General features: G+C 32.9%; 2 protein-coding genes across 2 annotated transcripts; both read left to right on the top strand.

The window, feature by feature from the left end:
* Positions 1-4,060: 4,060 nt before the first annotated feature.
* Positions 4,061-6,586, top strand: LOTGIDRAFT_66461 (hypothetical protein; the record flags this gene model as incomplete). Its single annotated transcript, XM_009052072.1, has 5 exons — positions 4,061-4,130; positions 4,647-4,780; positions 5,341-5,427; positions 5,852-6,018; positions 6,268-6,586. Coding segments are annotated over 5 exons (777 nt in total), but the record flags the coding sequence as incomplete, so codon positions are not given.
* A 3,910-nt stretch (positions 6,587-10,496) lies between these two features.
* Positions 10,497-13,859, top strand: LOTGIDRAFT_231254 (hypothetical protein). The gene is made up of 4 exons (XM_009052303.1): positions 10,497-11,031; positions 11,471-11,635; positions 12,208-12,418; positions 12,630-13,859. Exons 1-4 carry the CDS (start codon positions 11,016-11,018, stop codon positions 13,447-13,449), a joined length of 1,212 nt encoding a protein of 403 aa, XP_009050551.1. The 5' UTR covers positions 10,497-11,015; the 3' UTR covers positions 13,450-13,859.
* Positions 13,860-15,068: the final 1,209 nt, after the last annotated feature.

The raw sequence follows: 15,068 nt of genomic DNA, 5'->3' as shown, positions 1-15,068 counted from the left end.
CTTTACTTCAGCCTGCATTTACACTCCTCTGTCCCTGGATCATAATCTCTACCAAGAACAATTTTGAATTGATTGAACTGCAATCATCATTAATATTAAGAATTATATCATCTATTTGTGCTATGATCAAAACTATTCACAAATAATATTTTTTTTTGTCCCTTGGGAGCCAACAAAGTCCCTTAAAATGTATACACACACCTTGTTTTCAAAAAGCATGAATCCTTCCTTACCTTTTAATTTCCTACATCTCCTATCCATTGTTCAGAAATACTAACAAATCACAGATTCATATATGGTTCAAAATGAAAATTTTAACTTTTAACAATGCTTATTCCAAAGATCCATAAAAATCATTCACTACCATCCAGTATATATTACCACAATGACAAAAATCAACATAAAATCAATTTTTTGGACAGTCCCTACATCTCAACCATCTACAAATCAATCTAAATTCTGTTTATATCATACAAATATATTCAAGTCATTGCAAATATAGCTAAGATTAATCATATTTTGATGTTGTAGGTTAGGCCTACATAGAAAGAATTTCAAGTTAATCACTCAGTTTAACTAATTAAAACCTATTCATAGTACATCTTTAATTAGAAACTTGCTCACTATTTCTATCATTATGAAATATCAGTAGACGAACACTTCATGTGTATTTTCCAATACATTGGTTTTCAAATATGCTTCTGAATTGGTCTTGATAGGATCCATTACAGAGTATTTTTTTGCAATAAGGAATAAAGGATGAGAGACACAAACTCAAAAAAACATTCAAACAGAACCCAAAAAAAAAAAAGTTTACACAATAATCACAACACTGCTCTATAAGCAATCACCTGCAATATGAAGCCACAAAAAGGTCTCTCCAAGAACTTGAATTATAAGAAATGAAAAGTTCAATAAACTTACATCTTTCTGATACTCAGATACTCATTGGAATGTTTACAATTTTCAAATCAAAAGCATTTAAAACAACAAATGATTGTTTAAGAATAAAAACTCAATGCAGGTAGATCTATACCTTCTGAAGTACATGCATGTGATAGACAATTTAAAAAAAAAACCCAATAAAATCGTGTAATCCAATTCCCATTTCTGGCATCTAACTATGCCAACCCTTATCTTAACCTCTGAAGTCATTTAAATAGATCTCCCATCTTACCCTTCAGGTAACAGACTCATCATGCCTTACATGTCTGGTAATATAGGTCACCTATTCATGGTATATCTGCATTTTTTGCCAATAAGTCTTCAACTTAGTGACACATTTTCCACAGAAATAAATATGTCTTATTGGTTTATTTTTGATAACTTCTTGACCAACTGAAATAAGTGTTAGCAATATCAGTGTGCTACCTGAAGGGTTAGATTTATTTTAGTGGCTCTTGGATTTTCATCTCTTGATATTTAAGATGACATGCTATTCAAATTTTACAGTGCACCTCTTCACTGGAACTAATGAGAATACAAAAAAATATCTTGCCAATTGTCTGTGCAGGAAAAGGAAAAAAGAGAAACACAGAGAAAATAAAGTGAAAGATGCAAGTTCTAAGGAGGACTATTTAAACTCTCAAACTCAGTGTATGGGTTTCTTTTGTCTTTCCTTTTGATTTGCTTGTGTTTACCTTTACCTCTTTTCCTTACCGAGCACCAATTCTAATGAACGAGCGTGCAGATTTCTCTCCCTAAAATTGACTTTTCTCCTTAGTCAATCCACATTATTACTATAATCAAAGATATATATGGTACCTGTACGTTATTCCTCACAGTGTAATTCCACAACTATGTGACAACCTTGGGGTCTTGGCTTCACTCTTCAGTAGGCTTACATATTCTTTGCAGATGTTGAATTTTTTATTACCCATTGAAAAAATATACATGATTGACAAAAGTCAACTCTTCCACTCTCTGCCAAAGGTCAGTTTTAAAAGACATAAATTATGTCTTCAAATCTTAAAATATACCAACAAGAGCAATAACTATGAATTCAAAATTCTATTCTATTCATTACTTAAAAAGACATAAACAATCATATCATAAAAAAAGTAGTTCTCATTTTTTATTACAAGTAAGAGTGTATTTTAATGATTAGTAATCCAATTATTATCATATTTATCTAGGCTAATGATTTTGATTCTCATCTTCATTCGAGGGATATTGAGTTATTAAAATTAATGTCTTAGTCTTAATGTTTTTCATTCCCAATTCTGTGAGGTAGTGATGAGTGATGACTGATGTCAGTGAGGAAGACCCAAGTCAAATTTGGTCCATTTCTGATGAATGATATCATAGAACTGATATATAATTTGTATTTTATGCTCTACCTTATAACAAGAATAACACTTAGACTCACCATTGTGTTCTGAAAATATATTTACTGCAGATGGTGCACGGGTTTCTTTTGTCTTTCCTTTTGATTTGCTTGTGTTCGCCTTCGCCTCTTTTCCTTGCTGAGCACCCATTCTGATGAACGAGCGCGCGGCTTTCTCGCCCTAAAATCGGCTGTTCTCCTTAGATATAGATTCATTAATCCACATTATTACATAGTCAAAGATTGATACTTTATTCTTCACGGTGTAATTCCAAAGTTTAGGTCATATTATTGTGCAAACAATGAAAAATACAGAATAATTCTCTACTTCCTTCATTAATCTACAGTCGCCATCTTGATTTCTCAGACTTATAATTGAGAGCGAGGCTGTAAACTTTGACCCTTCATTGGCCATTTTAGGGGAAAGTAAAGACTTTTCGGGGTTTTATGTCAAACTGCTTCATTTCTCTTGCTGAGAGATCATTGATGAGGCATACCGAAATTGTTAGCATAAGTCATAGATTTTCTTTCATCGCATTTATTATCTTTTTGACACACTTTGATGTTAGCTGGTCAAATGACATACCAGTATATCATAATTTGTATTAAGGAATTTTAAATTTTAAGGATTTCATGCAAATAAGGGTGTTTCAGAGCTGGGGAAATCACAACATACTATGCTTGGAAAAACAATTTGCAATTTAATGTTTTAGATAAACCCGATAAATATATGAGAGGTTATCTAACACCAATTGTTCTAATCATTTACTTTTTGTGGTCTGACAGCGACATTCAACGCAGAGTTGTTTTTTCTTAGGTCAAGGCCACAATGGTGGTAAAGAAAAATAAATAAATTACCAGGGCCATAAAACAGGTAGCCCACCAGAGAGTTAAGTTCTTTTAATCTAAAAAAGGAAGATTATCTTGGTATTCTCTTGGTCTTAGATAGTTCGATGATTTTTTTCTGTCACTTATACCTGGCGGTAGGTACGTCTAAAAGACATGATCATGTAAATCAATCATCATGATGACTGACAGTGACATTATCAATGTAGAGCTGAATTAACAATCTGTGGCTGTATCATTGTCATGAGGAGAGTCCATCATATAGAGTCATAAAAAATCATATTATATAACTATATGGTACATCACTATAGGTCTAGTCTATATTATATAATGTAAATGTGATACAGAAGTGAGAACTATCAACATCTAGATCTATTCTGCATTCTGTTAGGCCTATTGTTTTGAATCAGATTTTTCCTTTCATTTAGACATCATTTTTATATGTATTTAGGTAGGCCTCTTTGACTTAAGAATAACTATAATATGTTTTTTGTCTTGTGTCACAGGACAAATATGTATGCCTAGACTTTATCTAATTAAGTCAAGATTTTGTTAAACTCTCTACTGTAAAATAATGAACATCTTGGGGTCTTAGCTTCCATTATTCAGTAAGCTTAGGCCAATATCAAACTAAATTTATATCATCATTTTCTTTGCAGATGTTGAAGCTTTGATGACCCATTGAGATAAATATGACGTAACAGCTTTAATGATGCACTGAAGTTAAAGCAGCATTGATTTTATTCCTCAGCTGTTTCGATGCCATCATCTTTCAGCCAATGAGAGAGTCTTTCTAATTTTCCTCTATTTAGTAAATATAATTCAATATAGTGGTATTTGATAGACGTATAGAAAATGAAGAAGAAAGGATGTAAATGTGGTGCTAACATCCTTGTCAGGATATTCCATACAATATTATGTGTTGGTGTACCTGCTTCATTGTTATTCAAGGATACAAGTAGGTTCAAAGCTTTCATTAGTATTAGATATTATATCATGATTTCATAGTAATAATTATTTCGAAAAAAAAAAACAACTATCACAAAAATTATATGATTTAATGGCTGCTGTTGATAAAGATTCATTGCAGAATAGATACTCAACACCTGGTTAGCTGTTATATTAGGAAAAAGACACCAGGGGGAATGATGACAACATAACTATCCTAGCTTGTTGTTCAGCTTTCCATGTTCCATTATTACTGATCAGAGAGTCACATTGCATCATTAAATTTATTACAACTTTTATTGTCATCAAGAGCAATTTCTTGTCTTTTAGAAATTTTCATATAAAAAATATCTGAATTATAATTGTAGGGGGATTTTCCCAAACAGTATTGTGACATGTAAGTTGTTAAAAACAACACAATAAAGATAAGCCCTACATGCTTGTCCAACATGGTAAGCTTATATCATGTAATTAATTACACCAAGTGATAATGAAATTATATAACTATATATGTTATTATTTTCAGTATTGAAGAAAGCAATAATTGATATGAATAATTTGATATATGGTATAACATATTTATTACTGGTTATATTATCATTATCAATGTATTATACAGCATGTTTTATTGATCCTGGATTTATCCCATTTCAAAACAAAGTGAGTTCTTAATTTTAATATTTTATGTTATTGCTTATTACCTTGTAGCCAGGCAATGAAACCTTAAAACATTGTGATGTGTTGCTGTTTCCATCAAGTGAACAACATGATGAATGAGGCTTTGTTGCATGAATTGTGTATCACAGGATTTTCTTGAAACAGATCACCATGTATTTTTGCAAGCACTCATTTTCAGACAATAGTCTGTCGTTCGTTAAAGACTGTCAAAGGTTGAATGACACCATAGAGTTTTTCAACCTTGTTTTCTCCTGTTTAACATGCAGATAAAACCTGTTTCATTTTATGTCTGATAAGAAAATGTTGAATTACATATGTCAAGCTGTTAAACAAAATCAATCAATAAAACTTTGCCAGCAGTAGATGCCTCTCTATCTCTTTGTGTTGAGATTCATATTTATGTCAAATGTTATATGGCCTAATTACACTGTGTAACAACATTATTTCATTATCTGGCAATCTTTCAGAAAAGATCATTAAATAACAACTCAGATGATGATGATGATTTTAATGATGATAATGATGAAGATAATAATGATGAGAACTGTAATATGATACATAGTGAAGACAGTAAGCGACTCCGTGATGCTAAACTTAAATACAGGAAATGTGATTTCTGTGAGATACAGGTAGGATAAAATGAAAAAATTAAATGGAGCAAATCAATGCTATAAGTGTCCCCAATACACATTAAAAGTTTAGGAAAGCTCTTTACAATCCCTTTAATGATTAACAACTTTTACTGGAAAGTTGATTCTATTTGAAAGTTGAAACACTATATAAAGAAAAATGTATATTAAAATTCTAAAGTTCTAGTGACAAGGTTCAATTTAAGTGGTTGCACATCACAATTCGCAACCTTTAGGAACTGTGGGATATCATTTTAAACTTATTTCAATGGACATACGTAAATTTCGCTCAAAACTTACTATAACTAGGTTGTGATTGGAGAAGTCATTAACGAAAATGATCTTGACTTAAGCCCAATTTTTTATTCATATGTTTAAAATCACCTTGAAGATTCCATTATTTTTAGGATGTTTTGTATTTCAGCAACCAATGAGAGCCAAACATTGTGAAGATTGTCAACGGTGTGTTCGAAAGTATGATCATCATTGTCCATGGTTAGAAGCTTGTGTTGGAGAGAGAAATCATAAATATTTTCTCTTGTTTTTATTATCGACTACAGCTTTAATATTCTGGACTCTCTATATAACATGGTGAGATGAATTCTGAATCCACATTGAAATAGGCACCATATATTACATAACATGTATTCACTTTATTAAGCTTTTGTTATATTTTGGCTGGTTAACATTTCATTAATCAAAAAGCCTAAAACGAAAACTTGGTGAGTTCTTAAGTTAATCAACCTTTTCAGTTAGAGTTGAACTTTATTACAATCTGCTCAGTACTAAGAAAATTTCTGATGACTTGTAATCTTTAAAATTGATATTATTTTATTTCAGGGAGGGTATCCAAAATGAAGTTCACTGGTCTGATTGGTTTCATCAGAATTTTGTATTTATGATTGATATTATTATTTTAATATTTGGTGGACTCGTTGTGTTTGGGTTATTATTTTTCCACAGTTATCTGATGTGTCGTGGAATGACAACATGGGAAGCTGCGTCAAGGGAGAGAATCACCTATTTAAAATATCTGGATGATGAATATAACCCGTTTGATGAAGGACTATGTAAAAATATGTATTATTTTCTGTGTGGTTGTCATGTACGAGATTGGGAGACAATTTACACAAATAAAGCCAATGTTAAAGATGGAGGTATGGTCTAAAATAAGACAATGTGTTGCGGGTACTTGATATCTTAAGGTATTCAATAAACTAGTTACTGGTATCAGAATAATATATTTTTTAAATCTCTGGGAGAAAATAGCAACATATTATATATTAAGATAAAGATATTTATGCTCATCTGGAATAGAATTAAAATTAAAATGGCCACTTTATTTTGAGGTAATGGAAATAAAAAGTTCAATGTCAGCAATCTATTGGAGTCTTATATAAATATATAAATATGAATATTGAGCTTATCAGCTGGGTGAAATTCTGGACTAATTTAATTCTTTCAGTGTAAGTTATGACAATATATTTGGTCTTTTTTGTACTGATTTAGTTACATAAAATATTCATTCTGATCAAATAAAATATGGACTGTATTTCTCCAATGAGTGTAAATATCTTTGTATAACCATACAATGTCAATATATATCTAAGTGGATAAATATATAGATTTATATTATAGCTGGTTTTTTGGTCTTTCTTTATTGGTTTAAAATCTCAATAAATTTATTTACATATTGTAATATTATAAAACCAACATCAAAAACCAATCAATGCCAATAAATTAAGGTTATCATTTGTAGCATGATTTTGGTGACAGCCTTTTATTATTATCTCTTTATAAAAGGTTTTCTAGCTTTCATTAACCCATGATGTTATGAATAATTTTAAGCATTTATTTCATTGTAGCATTGAATTGGGTTGTTTATAAGAGGTTTTCCAGCCTTTTTATGTGTATGAAGGTGCTTATACAAATCAATAATTGAATCTTGTATCTTTACAAGGAAAACAGAATGCGAATCAGAATGAGAATCAGAATGGTACAAGTATAATAGTCTCCCATACTCATACTAAGGCTTGAAAAACTTTTTTGTTTTAGTGGACCAAATATTTGTTTGTCTGTAAAATGAATGAGGGAAAGATGTGTATGTGTGTGATGATACAGTTATTGAATATATTATATGTGGAGTGTGTTGAAAGAATAACTCTATCTTGTACAGCTACTTTTGTTTTTGTGTTCAAATAGTAAAGAAAAAATGTTCAAATTTCAAACTTAAGATGATTTTTTTTCATTAAACAGAAAAAAGATCCAAATGAATAAATTCAAGATATAATTGATCATGTTACTATGTTATTATCACAGAATTTAACAATTCAAGGGAGGTAAATTTGTTATGATGCAGCAATGTGTCAAGAGTTTACCTGTGACATGACTTGTTGTTTGTATTGACGTGAGAAATTGTCGTATATTATATAAAGCCATAACTATTTGATATGATAGAGTTATAGAATTTTTTTTTTAGTTTCATTTGCTTTCAATTCTGGGCAATACTTCCGCTTTTAATATTGCTGATTTTTCTGTATATTTTGTATTGAAACCATAAATCTGGGTCATGTGATTATGTTGACGGACTTCATCCCCACTTCATTATGAATTATATTATTAGTGTGATGATAAACTTCATTATGGATGATATTATTAGTGTGATGATAAACTTCATTATGAATTAGTATTAATTTGTAACCTTCCAAATACTCATCAGGATCAATTAAAGTTTTAATTTCAGACCAAAGGATAATTTACCTGCTCTTGTTATGATTAAGTCATGTGTTTTAATTGTTTTGTTGAACTTATAGAAATGATATGAATAAAGCTTATATTTGGAATGACAGTAAAGACAAATAATTTGTTCTGATTTATTTAAGGCTGGGGCTATTTACCACTGCTTGTATAATTCATAAAGCCATTAACTAGATTTGTTGAACTGGTAAACAATATCTCTATCCACCAGTCCAATAACATAGCCTATTACCAATCCGTCAATCCACCCTATATTACTAGTCCAACGACATCAATTACTACCGGTCAATCGGCATCTTCTAGTAACAGTCCCACAACATACCCTAAAACCCATCCAACATCTCCTACTACCAGTCCTTCAACACCCACTACTACAAGTCCGACAACAAATGTACCAGATTTGTTGAACTGGTATCTAAAAATGTTGATGAACTGGTAGTATGAGAAATGGTTGGATGTAAGACTGGTAGTGGAGGATGTTATTGGACTGGTATTAGGGGGTGTTGTTGAACTGGCAGTAGGCAATGTTCCAGGAATAGTATTTGGGGAGCTTGCTGGGCGGGTAGTAGGAGATGCTGGTAAACTGGTCGTTGTAGGACTAGGTTTCAGGACTTAGAAGTAGGGGATGGCGCTGGGTTGATAGATGTTGTTCGACTGGTTTTTGACTGAAATTAGAGAATATTTGGTATTGCTGTTGCACTGGTAGTAGGCGGTGTTGTTGGACTGGTAGTAGGGGATGCTGTAAGATTGGAGGTAGATGTTGTTCGACTAATGTTTTAGAACTGGTAATAGGGAGTGTTATTGGACTAGTATCCGGGAAGATAATTGGGCTGGTAGTAGGCAATGTTGTTGGACTGGTAGTAGGCGGTGTTGTTGGACTGGTAGTAGGCAATGTTGTTGGACTTGTAGTAGGGGATGCTGTAGGATTGGAAGTAGATGTTGTTCGACTAATGTTTTAGAACTGGTAATAGGGAGTGTTATTGGACTAGTATCCGGGAAGATAATTGGACTGATAGAAGGCGATGTTATTGGACTGGTAGTAGGGATGTTGTTGGACTGGTAGAAGTGGATGATGTAGGATTGGAAGTATATGTTGTTCGACTAATGTTTTAGAACTGGTAATAGGGAGTGTTATTAGACTAGTATTCGGGAAGATAATTGGAGTGATAGAAGGCATTGTTGTTGGACTGGTAGTAGGAGATGCTGTAGGATTGGAAGTATACGTTGTTCGACTAATGTTTTAAAACTGGTAATAGGGAGTGTTATTGGACTGATAAAAGGCGGTGTTGTTGGACTGGTAGTATGGGATGTTGTTGGACTTGTAGTAAGCGATGCTGTAGGGGGTGTTATTGGACTAGTATTCGGGAAGATAATTGGACTGGTAGTAGACAATGTTGTTGGACTTGTAGTTGGAGATGTTGCTGGACTGGTAGATGAGAGTATTGTCGGACTGGTGGAACGGGATGCAGACAGACCACGACACTATTTCACAATATACTCGCCAATTATTTATGATTGTATTGTTCATAAATTATAGGCTTAAAATTAATGATATTCAGTAAATTAAGACCAGAAATAACAATTATGCAAAGTTTAGCTTTTATCAAATGAAATACTGAAAGGATCTCTGGTTTCGAAAATACAAACTCCACTTTCTCAAAAATTACTTTTGTGAACAAAGAACAGTTTGTTCTCGATTGGCGTTTTCAGTAATTCAGGTAAACTTTGAATAGTTCAGCCTTACAAGTTACTCGTTCTTCAAAACGTGAGATGGTGGATATAGTGGACAAGTCAGACCAACAATTTAATTAAACGAACTCATTGTCTAAAAATATGACCAAGGACAATCTGTTAGACAGGTAACTAAGTTTTTATGTTAAATTAAGTAGTTTTGGTTACTGACGTGGCAATAGGCGGAATGCAGTGACAATAGGTGTAGACAGAGGAACATCAGCACCAAATGCATGATATGACTAGGTCCAGAGACATGAATTAAACTCAAATAACATAGAATACACTATCTATCTATAGGACAGGTGTTAGAGGAAGTTTATTGTATTAAAACATGATGTAGATAAAAGTTGACAAGTATGAGGATTTATGACAGTATTTTGCTGACAAAATAACTTGAATATTTTTACCGAATTCTGTGTTTTTATTCACAACTTACCCTCAATCTGTCGAGTTGGAAAATAAACAAGGGCGTCAAGTAACTTTTTATAACCTAGATTATCCTGGAATATTTCCAAATGTGCTGTGTTTTAACTGTATATTCTTCGTTCTATTTTTACAAATTGATGAATCAAGATTCCAGCAATATGCATCATTTTTCAGACTGAAAATCGGACTTACAGCTAGCCTTCAATTAAATGAAAAGTAGCGCATACATGTACATTGTAGAGTCGATAGTTGGTTATTATTTCCAGCCTCCAGCTCCTCATTAATTATAGTTAACTAGATGTGTAAAATTCGGTGAAATAGTGCAATTTATTTGTTTGTCATATAACTTGTGTTGCATTTAACTGACAAATGAATGAAAGCTGTTTACAGTGATCGGATAACAAGATCTGTATTATTCGTGTGGATATTATGTTCTTTATAGTAGTATCCATACGTTTTATGGATAACAAGTAATGCATAATGCTCACGGCGTTGCGATATGATACCATTAGTCGTCTGTTTTAAACGTGGCAAATTGTACAATGGTTATCGTTACATTAGTAAATTGTGGAAGTTCCCGAATTATCCAGATAACTTTCCAAATTGGATTAAAATATGATTTTTATTCGTCTAACCAGTGACACTATGTGTTCTTAGTATCTATTACCGAAATGCTAACCATGAGAGGTAGGTTCAAATTAACATATTCACACAGTTCGTTAAGTTGAAGAACGCATCCAGTAACGTGGTATATATTTTTTTAATATTAATTTAAAATTCTTAGTGAATTTTATCGTGAAAACATTTAAAAAAATCAAACTGTTGTTGAAGAGGTTATAACCAAATCAAAACTCAGATTCACCTGCACAACACTAATATAGTGTTGGCCATTAGAAGACAGAACTTCTGTTGTAATTACTGTTATACGGGTATGGCACACAAGTAATCGAGTTGATTTCAAAGGGGCAGCCACCTGCCCCTTAGCTAGATCATTTGACCGCCCTCTCTCTCTCCCCTTTGAACCCGGGGGACCTAATTGTGTCGATCTCTGTGATTTGTCTTGAAGTCCATTTCATAATAAATACTGGCTAAGATTTCCTGTGTAAATTTTGATCATTTTTTCCAGGAACTAGTCTGTTGAGGAGATTTTATAACCACCGTTGCTTTATGGTTGTATCTATATCCGGTTTACTCATTTACATTTTGATTGGAATTTTCATGAAGTTTCAAATCAATCAGCAATCTAAACCTATTAATTCAAATAGTAAACAATCTACATTGTCATCTACAGGTAAACATCGTTTATGTTTTACAAAGAAAAGAATCTCAACAGCTTGTGTTTTTAAAGATTTCGTCTAAGGGATGGACCTTGGTAGAACCTTTAGTCAATGATTTTATAAGTTTAACAGCTTAGATTCTTGTGGTTCTTGTCTTCCAGCTGGTCCTTGATCAAACCTCTTCGCGATGATTTTACAAGTGTAACAGCTTAGGTTCTTCAGGATCCTTTCTACAAGCTGTACCTTGACCAAACCTCTTCGCAATGCTTTCACAAGTGTAAGAGCTTAGGTTCTTGTGGATCCTGTCTTCCAGCTGATCCTTGATCAAAGTTCTTCGCAATGATTTTTCAAATATAACAGCAAGGTGTTCTTCGCAATGCTTTTACAAGTGTAATCAGTTGAGGTTCTTGAATATATTGTCTATCAGCTGGTCCTTGGTCAAAGTTCTTGTCAATGATTTTACAATCATAGGTTGGCAACTATCTATAATATACCATGATTGTTCCGCAATTATTCGAAAAAATTCCAGTTCTGATCCGGAATACCCTCGTGCTACCGGAAATGACTATTAATTTCTATTTTCTAGTGTTGCAGCCAGTATTGAATATGAACGTGAATCAGCACGAGAAGAAGGGGAGCAAGGTGATAATAGCGGCCTATATGAGAAGTGGATCAAGTATTACAGCTAGGATACTAGAAGAAAACCCCGACACATTCTATGTGTTTGAACCTTTATTAACGGTGGCCACAATGAGGAAATATTTTCTAACGGCAGTTTACAGTGATCAACCAATGCAGTCAGTAGCTTTAAATCTCACAATGGTCATTTTATGCTTTGAATTTGTCGTATCATAAGAAGACAAGTCTTGAAATCAAAGTCCGAAGACAGACATATTATATCAATCTAAACAGTCCCAAGTGCAGTAAAATTGAAACGGAACATGAGGTTTACTGCAGTAGAGTTTGTCATTCAATCCGGATTCTTAAAATTTACCTGTTTAATTTCAGAATAATGAGAAGAGGGGACGACAATATGGAAAAGATTTTAGATAGTTTTTTAAACTGTAATTTACATGAGATCAATTTGGAAACATTAGCTCAGTTTCATATGGATAAAAGTTCGTCAACTAGAGAGTTTTACTACTGTAGCCATACTACCAGAGCTTCACGATGGCGACCTGACTGTTTTTATCCTTTGCTTGGTGCGTGTTTGTCTAAAAAATACAGTGTGATTAAGACAATACGAATGAAGATTGCATCTCTTGAAAATCTTTTAGTCAAAGATCCTTTAATCAAACTCGTTCACTTGATAAGAGATCCTCGGGCGGTGGCCGCGTCTCAGATAACATCCTGGTCAGTAAAATCTATAAACCAAAACCGGATAGACGCCGAGATGAAACAAACAGTAACACTGTGTAGGACGATGCTCGAGAATATCCGGGCGAGTGAAATCTTGTTTCAGAAATTCCCTAATAGAGTGAGAGTCTTAGTTTTTGAAAAGTTTGCTTATAACCCGATTGAAACAACCAAGATACTATATGATTTTGTTGGTTTCAATTTTACCTATAAGATAGCTCGGTTTGTTGACTCGGTGACTCGGGCCGGAAGTCCTACCCCTTGTCCTTTATGTACCAGCCAGGGAAGTTCATACCACACCTCACAAAAATGGCGAACATTTTTCAACATTGAACAAGTTCGTAGATTTGATGAACATTGCTCAGAAGTGTTCCAAAGAGTCGGATTCACGAGGTTTCAAACACAAGATGATTTAGTGAATTTTAACATCATGTCCTGGCAATATCTTAATCAACCTGAATATATTGTTTAATTAACTAAAATTAGAATTTAAATTGTGTTTAAAAAGGTATCACCACTGTTTATTTAGCACCAAATTGCTGAAATGAAATATTTAAACAAACAAAATGATAATTCAAATATAGCAGTATGTACAGTAAATATGGACAGCTTTTAGAAAAAATCAACAACAAATGGTCTTATGAGTCCGCATATTTCGTTAAAATGTCGCTACCTTTATAGCAAGTACCAGATGTTCAATGAACATGTTCAAAAGCGATAATAGCAGTGTATCAGTGATCAATTTACTCATATCCACGAAATCCATTGATATCCATACAACTGTCAACGAGACAAAATGGTTTTCAATTGATGAGTAAGTATATTGTTTTATTTTGTTATAATATGTAATAATATTTATGGTAATAAATACTAATTGTATTTAGACTACGTTTCGATCAATAATCATGCTACAAATATTGATGGCAACGGATTTCTGTGGCAACAGTGAAAATGGAACAGGGTCTTTATGGGAAGGTCTCTATAGGAAATTTGTTTGCGATATCAGCATCCACTGGAAGCGAACGTTAACCTACCTAGGAAACTTTTAAAGATACGGCGAAACCTCTTCTAGCTGTTCCAATAGAGTTATAAAATCTTTTATTACCTTTCTACCATACACGATCATCACGTATAACTACTACATCATGACTTAGGTTCTTTCAGTTTCAATACCTTAAACTATATACTTTTGTATGTATTCATCATTAGATGATCACAAAATTTCTTTTCTTGTTCACAAAACTTTTTGATTTTATTGCTTGTACTAAGGCGGCCTGATAAAGGTAGCTTTAAGAATTCTTTCATAATAGCCACGTTATCATTTGCAGGCTTCAAATGTCTTGTAAGATAAGGAGGTGTATGTAATTATCAAGAGAGCTATTATGTGTCACATGTATACATTCACGAAATTTTTCTGTGTAAAACATGCATTATTCCATTGTAATAATATTGACAGAAAAGTCTTTCAATTAACATAAAATGCAAGATTCAAACTAATTCAAATAATTGACAAAAAATATTTACAATTATTGGCAATTTGACAAACACTTGGAATCTTCTCTAATATAACACCAAAATGTTCTTTTTGATCACATTAGGATTATCTCGATAACTATAGACTACACAGACATTCCTAATTGTAACCTCAGATGATCATTCGAGATGGTGAACAAAATTTTGGGAATTCTAATTTACGTGACTCTCGACAATTTACCATGTAGCGATTTTCCCCAACCAGCTGTTTTGGGACTTAAATGATTTAGCAGCTAGAAAGTCTATGCTGTAATGGAAAGGGGTATCCCCTCTTTTGAGTACCCAATTTATGTTGTATTCATGCAAGAAACTAACAGAATTATCACAATACAATGTCTTGGGTTAGCAACAACACCTTCTATTAAATGTCGCACAATTACTCTCAGTAACCTTCCATTACCTTTATCAATGTATATTTCTGGATGTAACACTGCCTATGTGGACCCTATAAAATTGGGAAACCTCAGTATACATTACACCTAAAATAATAAACATTGTTGGTATTGTGTTATTGTGCCATGAACAGGATGGCTATTATTACTGTACTATTATTATACT

The sequence above is a fragment of the Lottia gigantea genome (genome assembly GCF_000327385.1).
Source record: "Lottia gigantea unplaced genomic scaffold LOTGIsca_18, whole genome shotgun sequence".
Classification (NCBI taxonomy): Eukaryota; Metazoa; Mollusca; class Gastropoda; family Lottiidae; genus Lottia; species Lottia gigantea.
This window is presented reverse-complemented; position numbering and strand designations above follow the sequence as displayed.

Bases quoted from the DNA above. Each gene is read 5' to 3' on its own strand.
- LOTGIDRAFT_231254 (XM_009052303.1), top strand. The intron at 11,636-12,207 runs GTAAACATCGTT...TCTATTTTCTAG, and splicing joins ATCTACATTGTCATCTACAG to TGTTGCAGCCAGTATTGAAT. The intron at 12,419-12,629 runs GTCAGTAGCTTT...GTTTAATTTCAG, and splicing joins TACAGTGATCAACCAATGCA to AATAATGAGAAGAGGGGACG.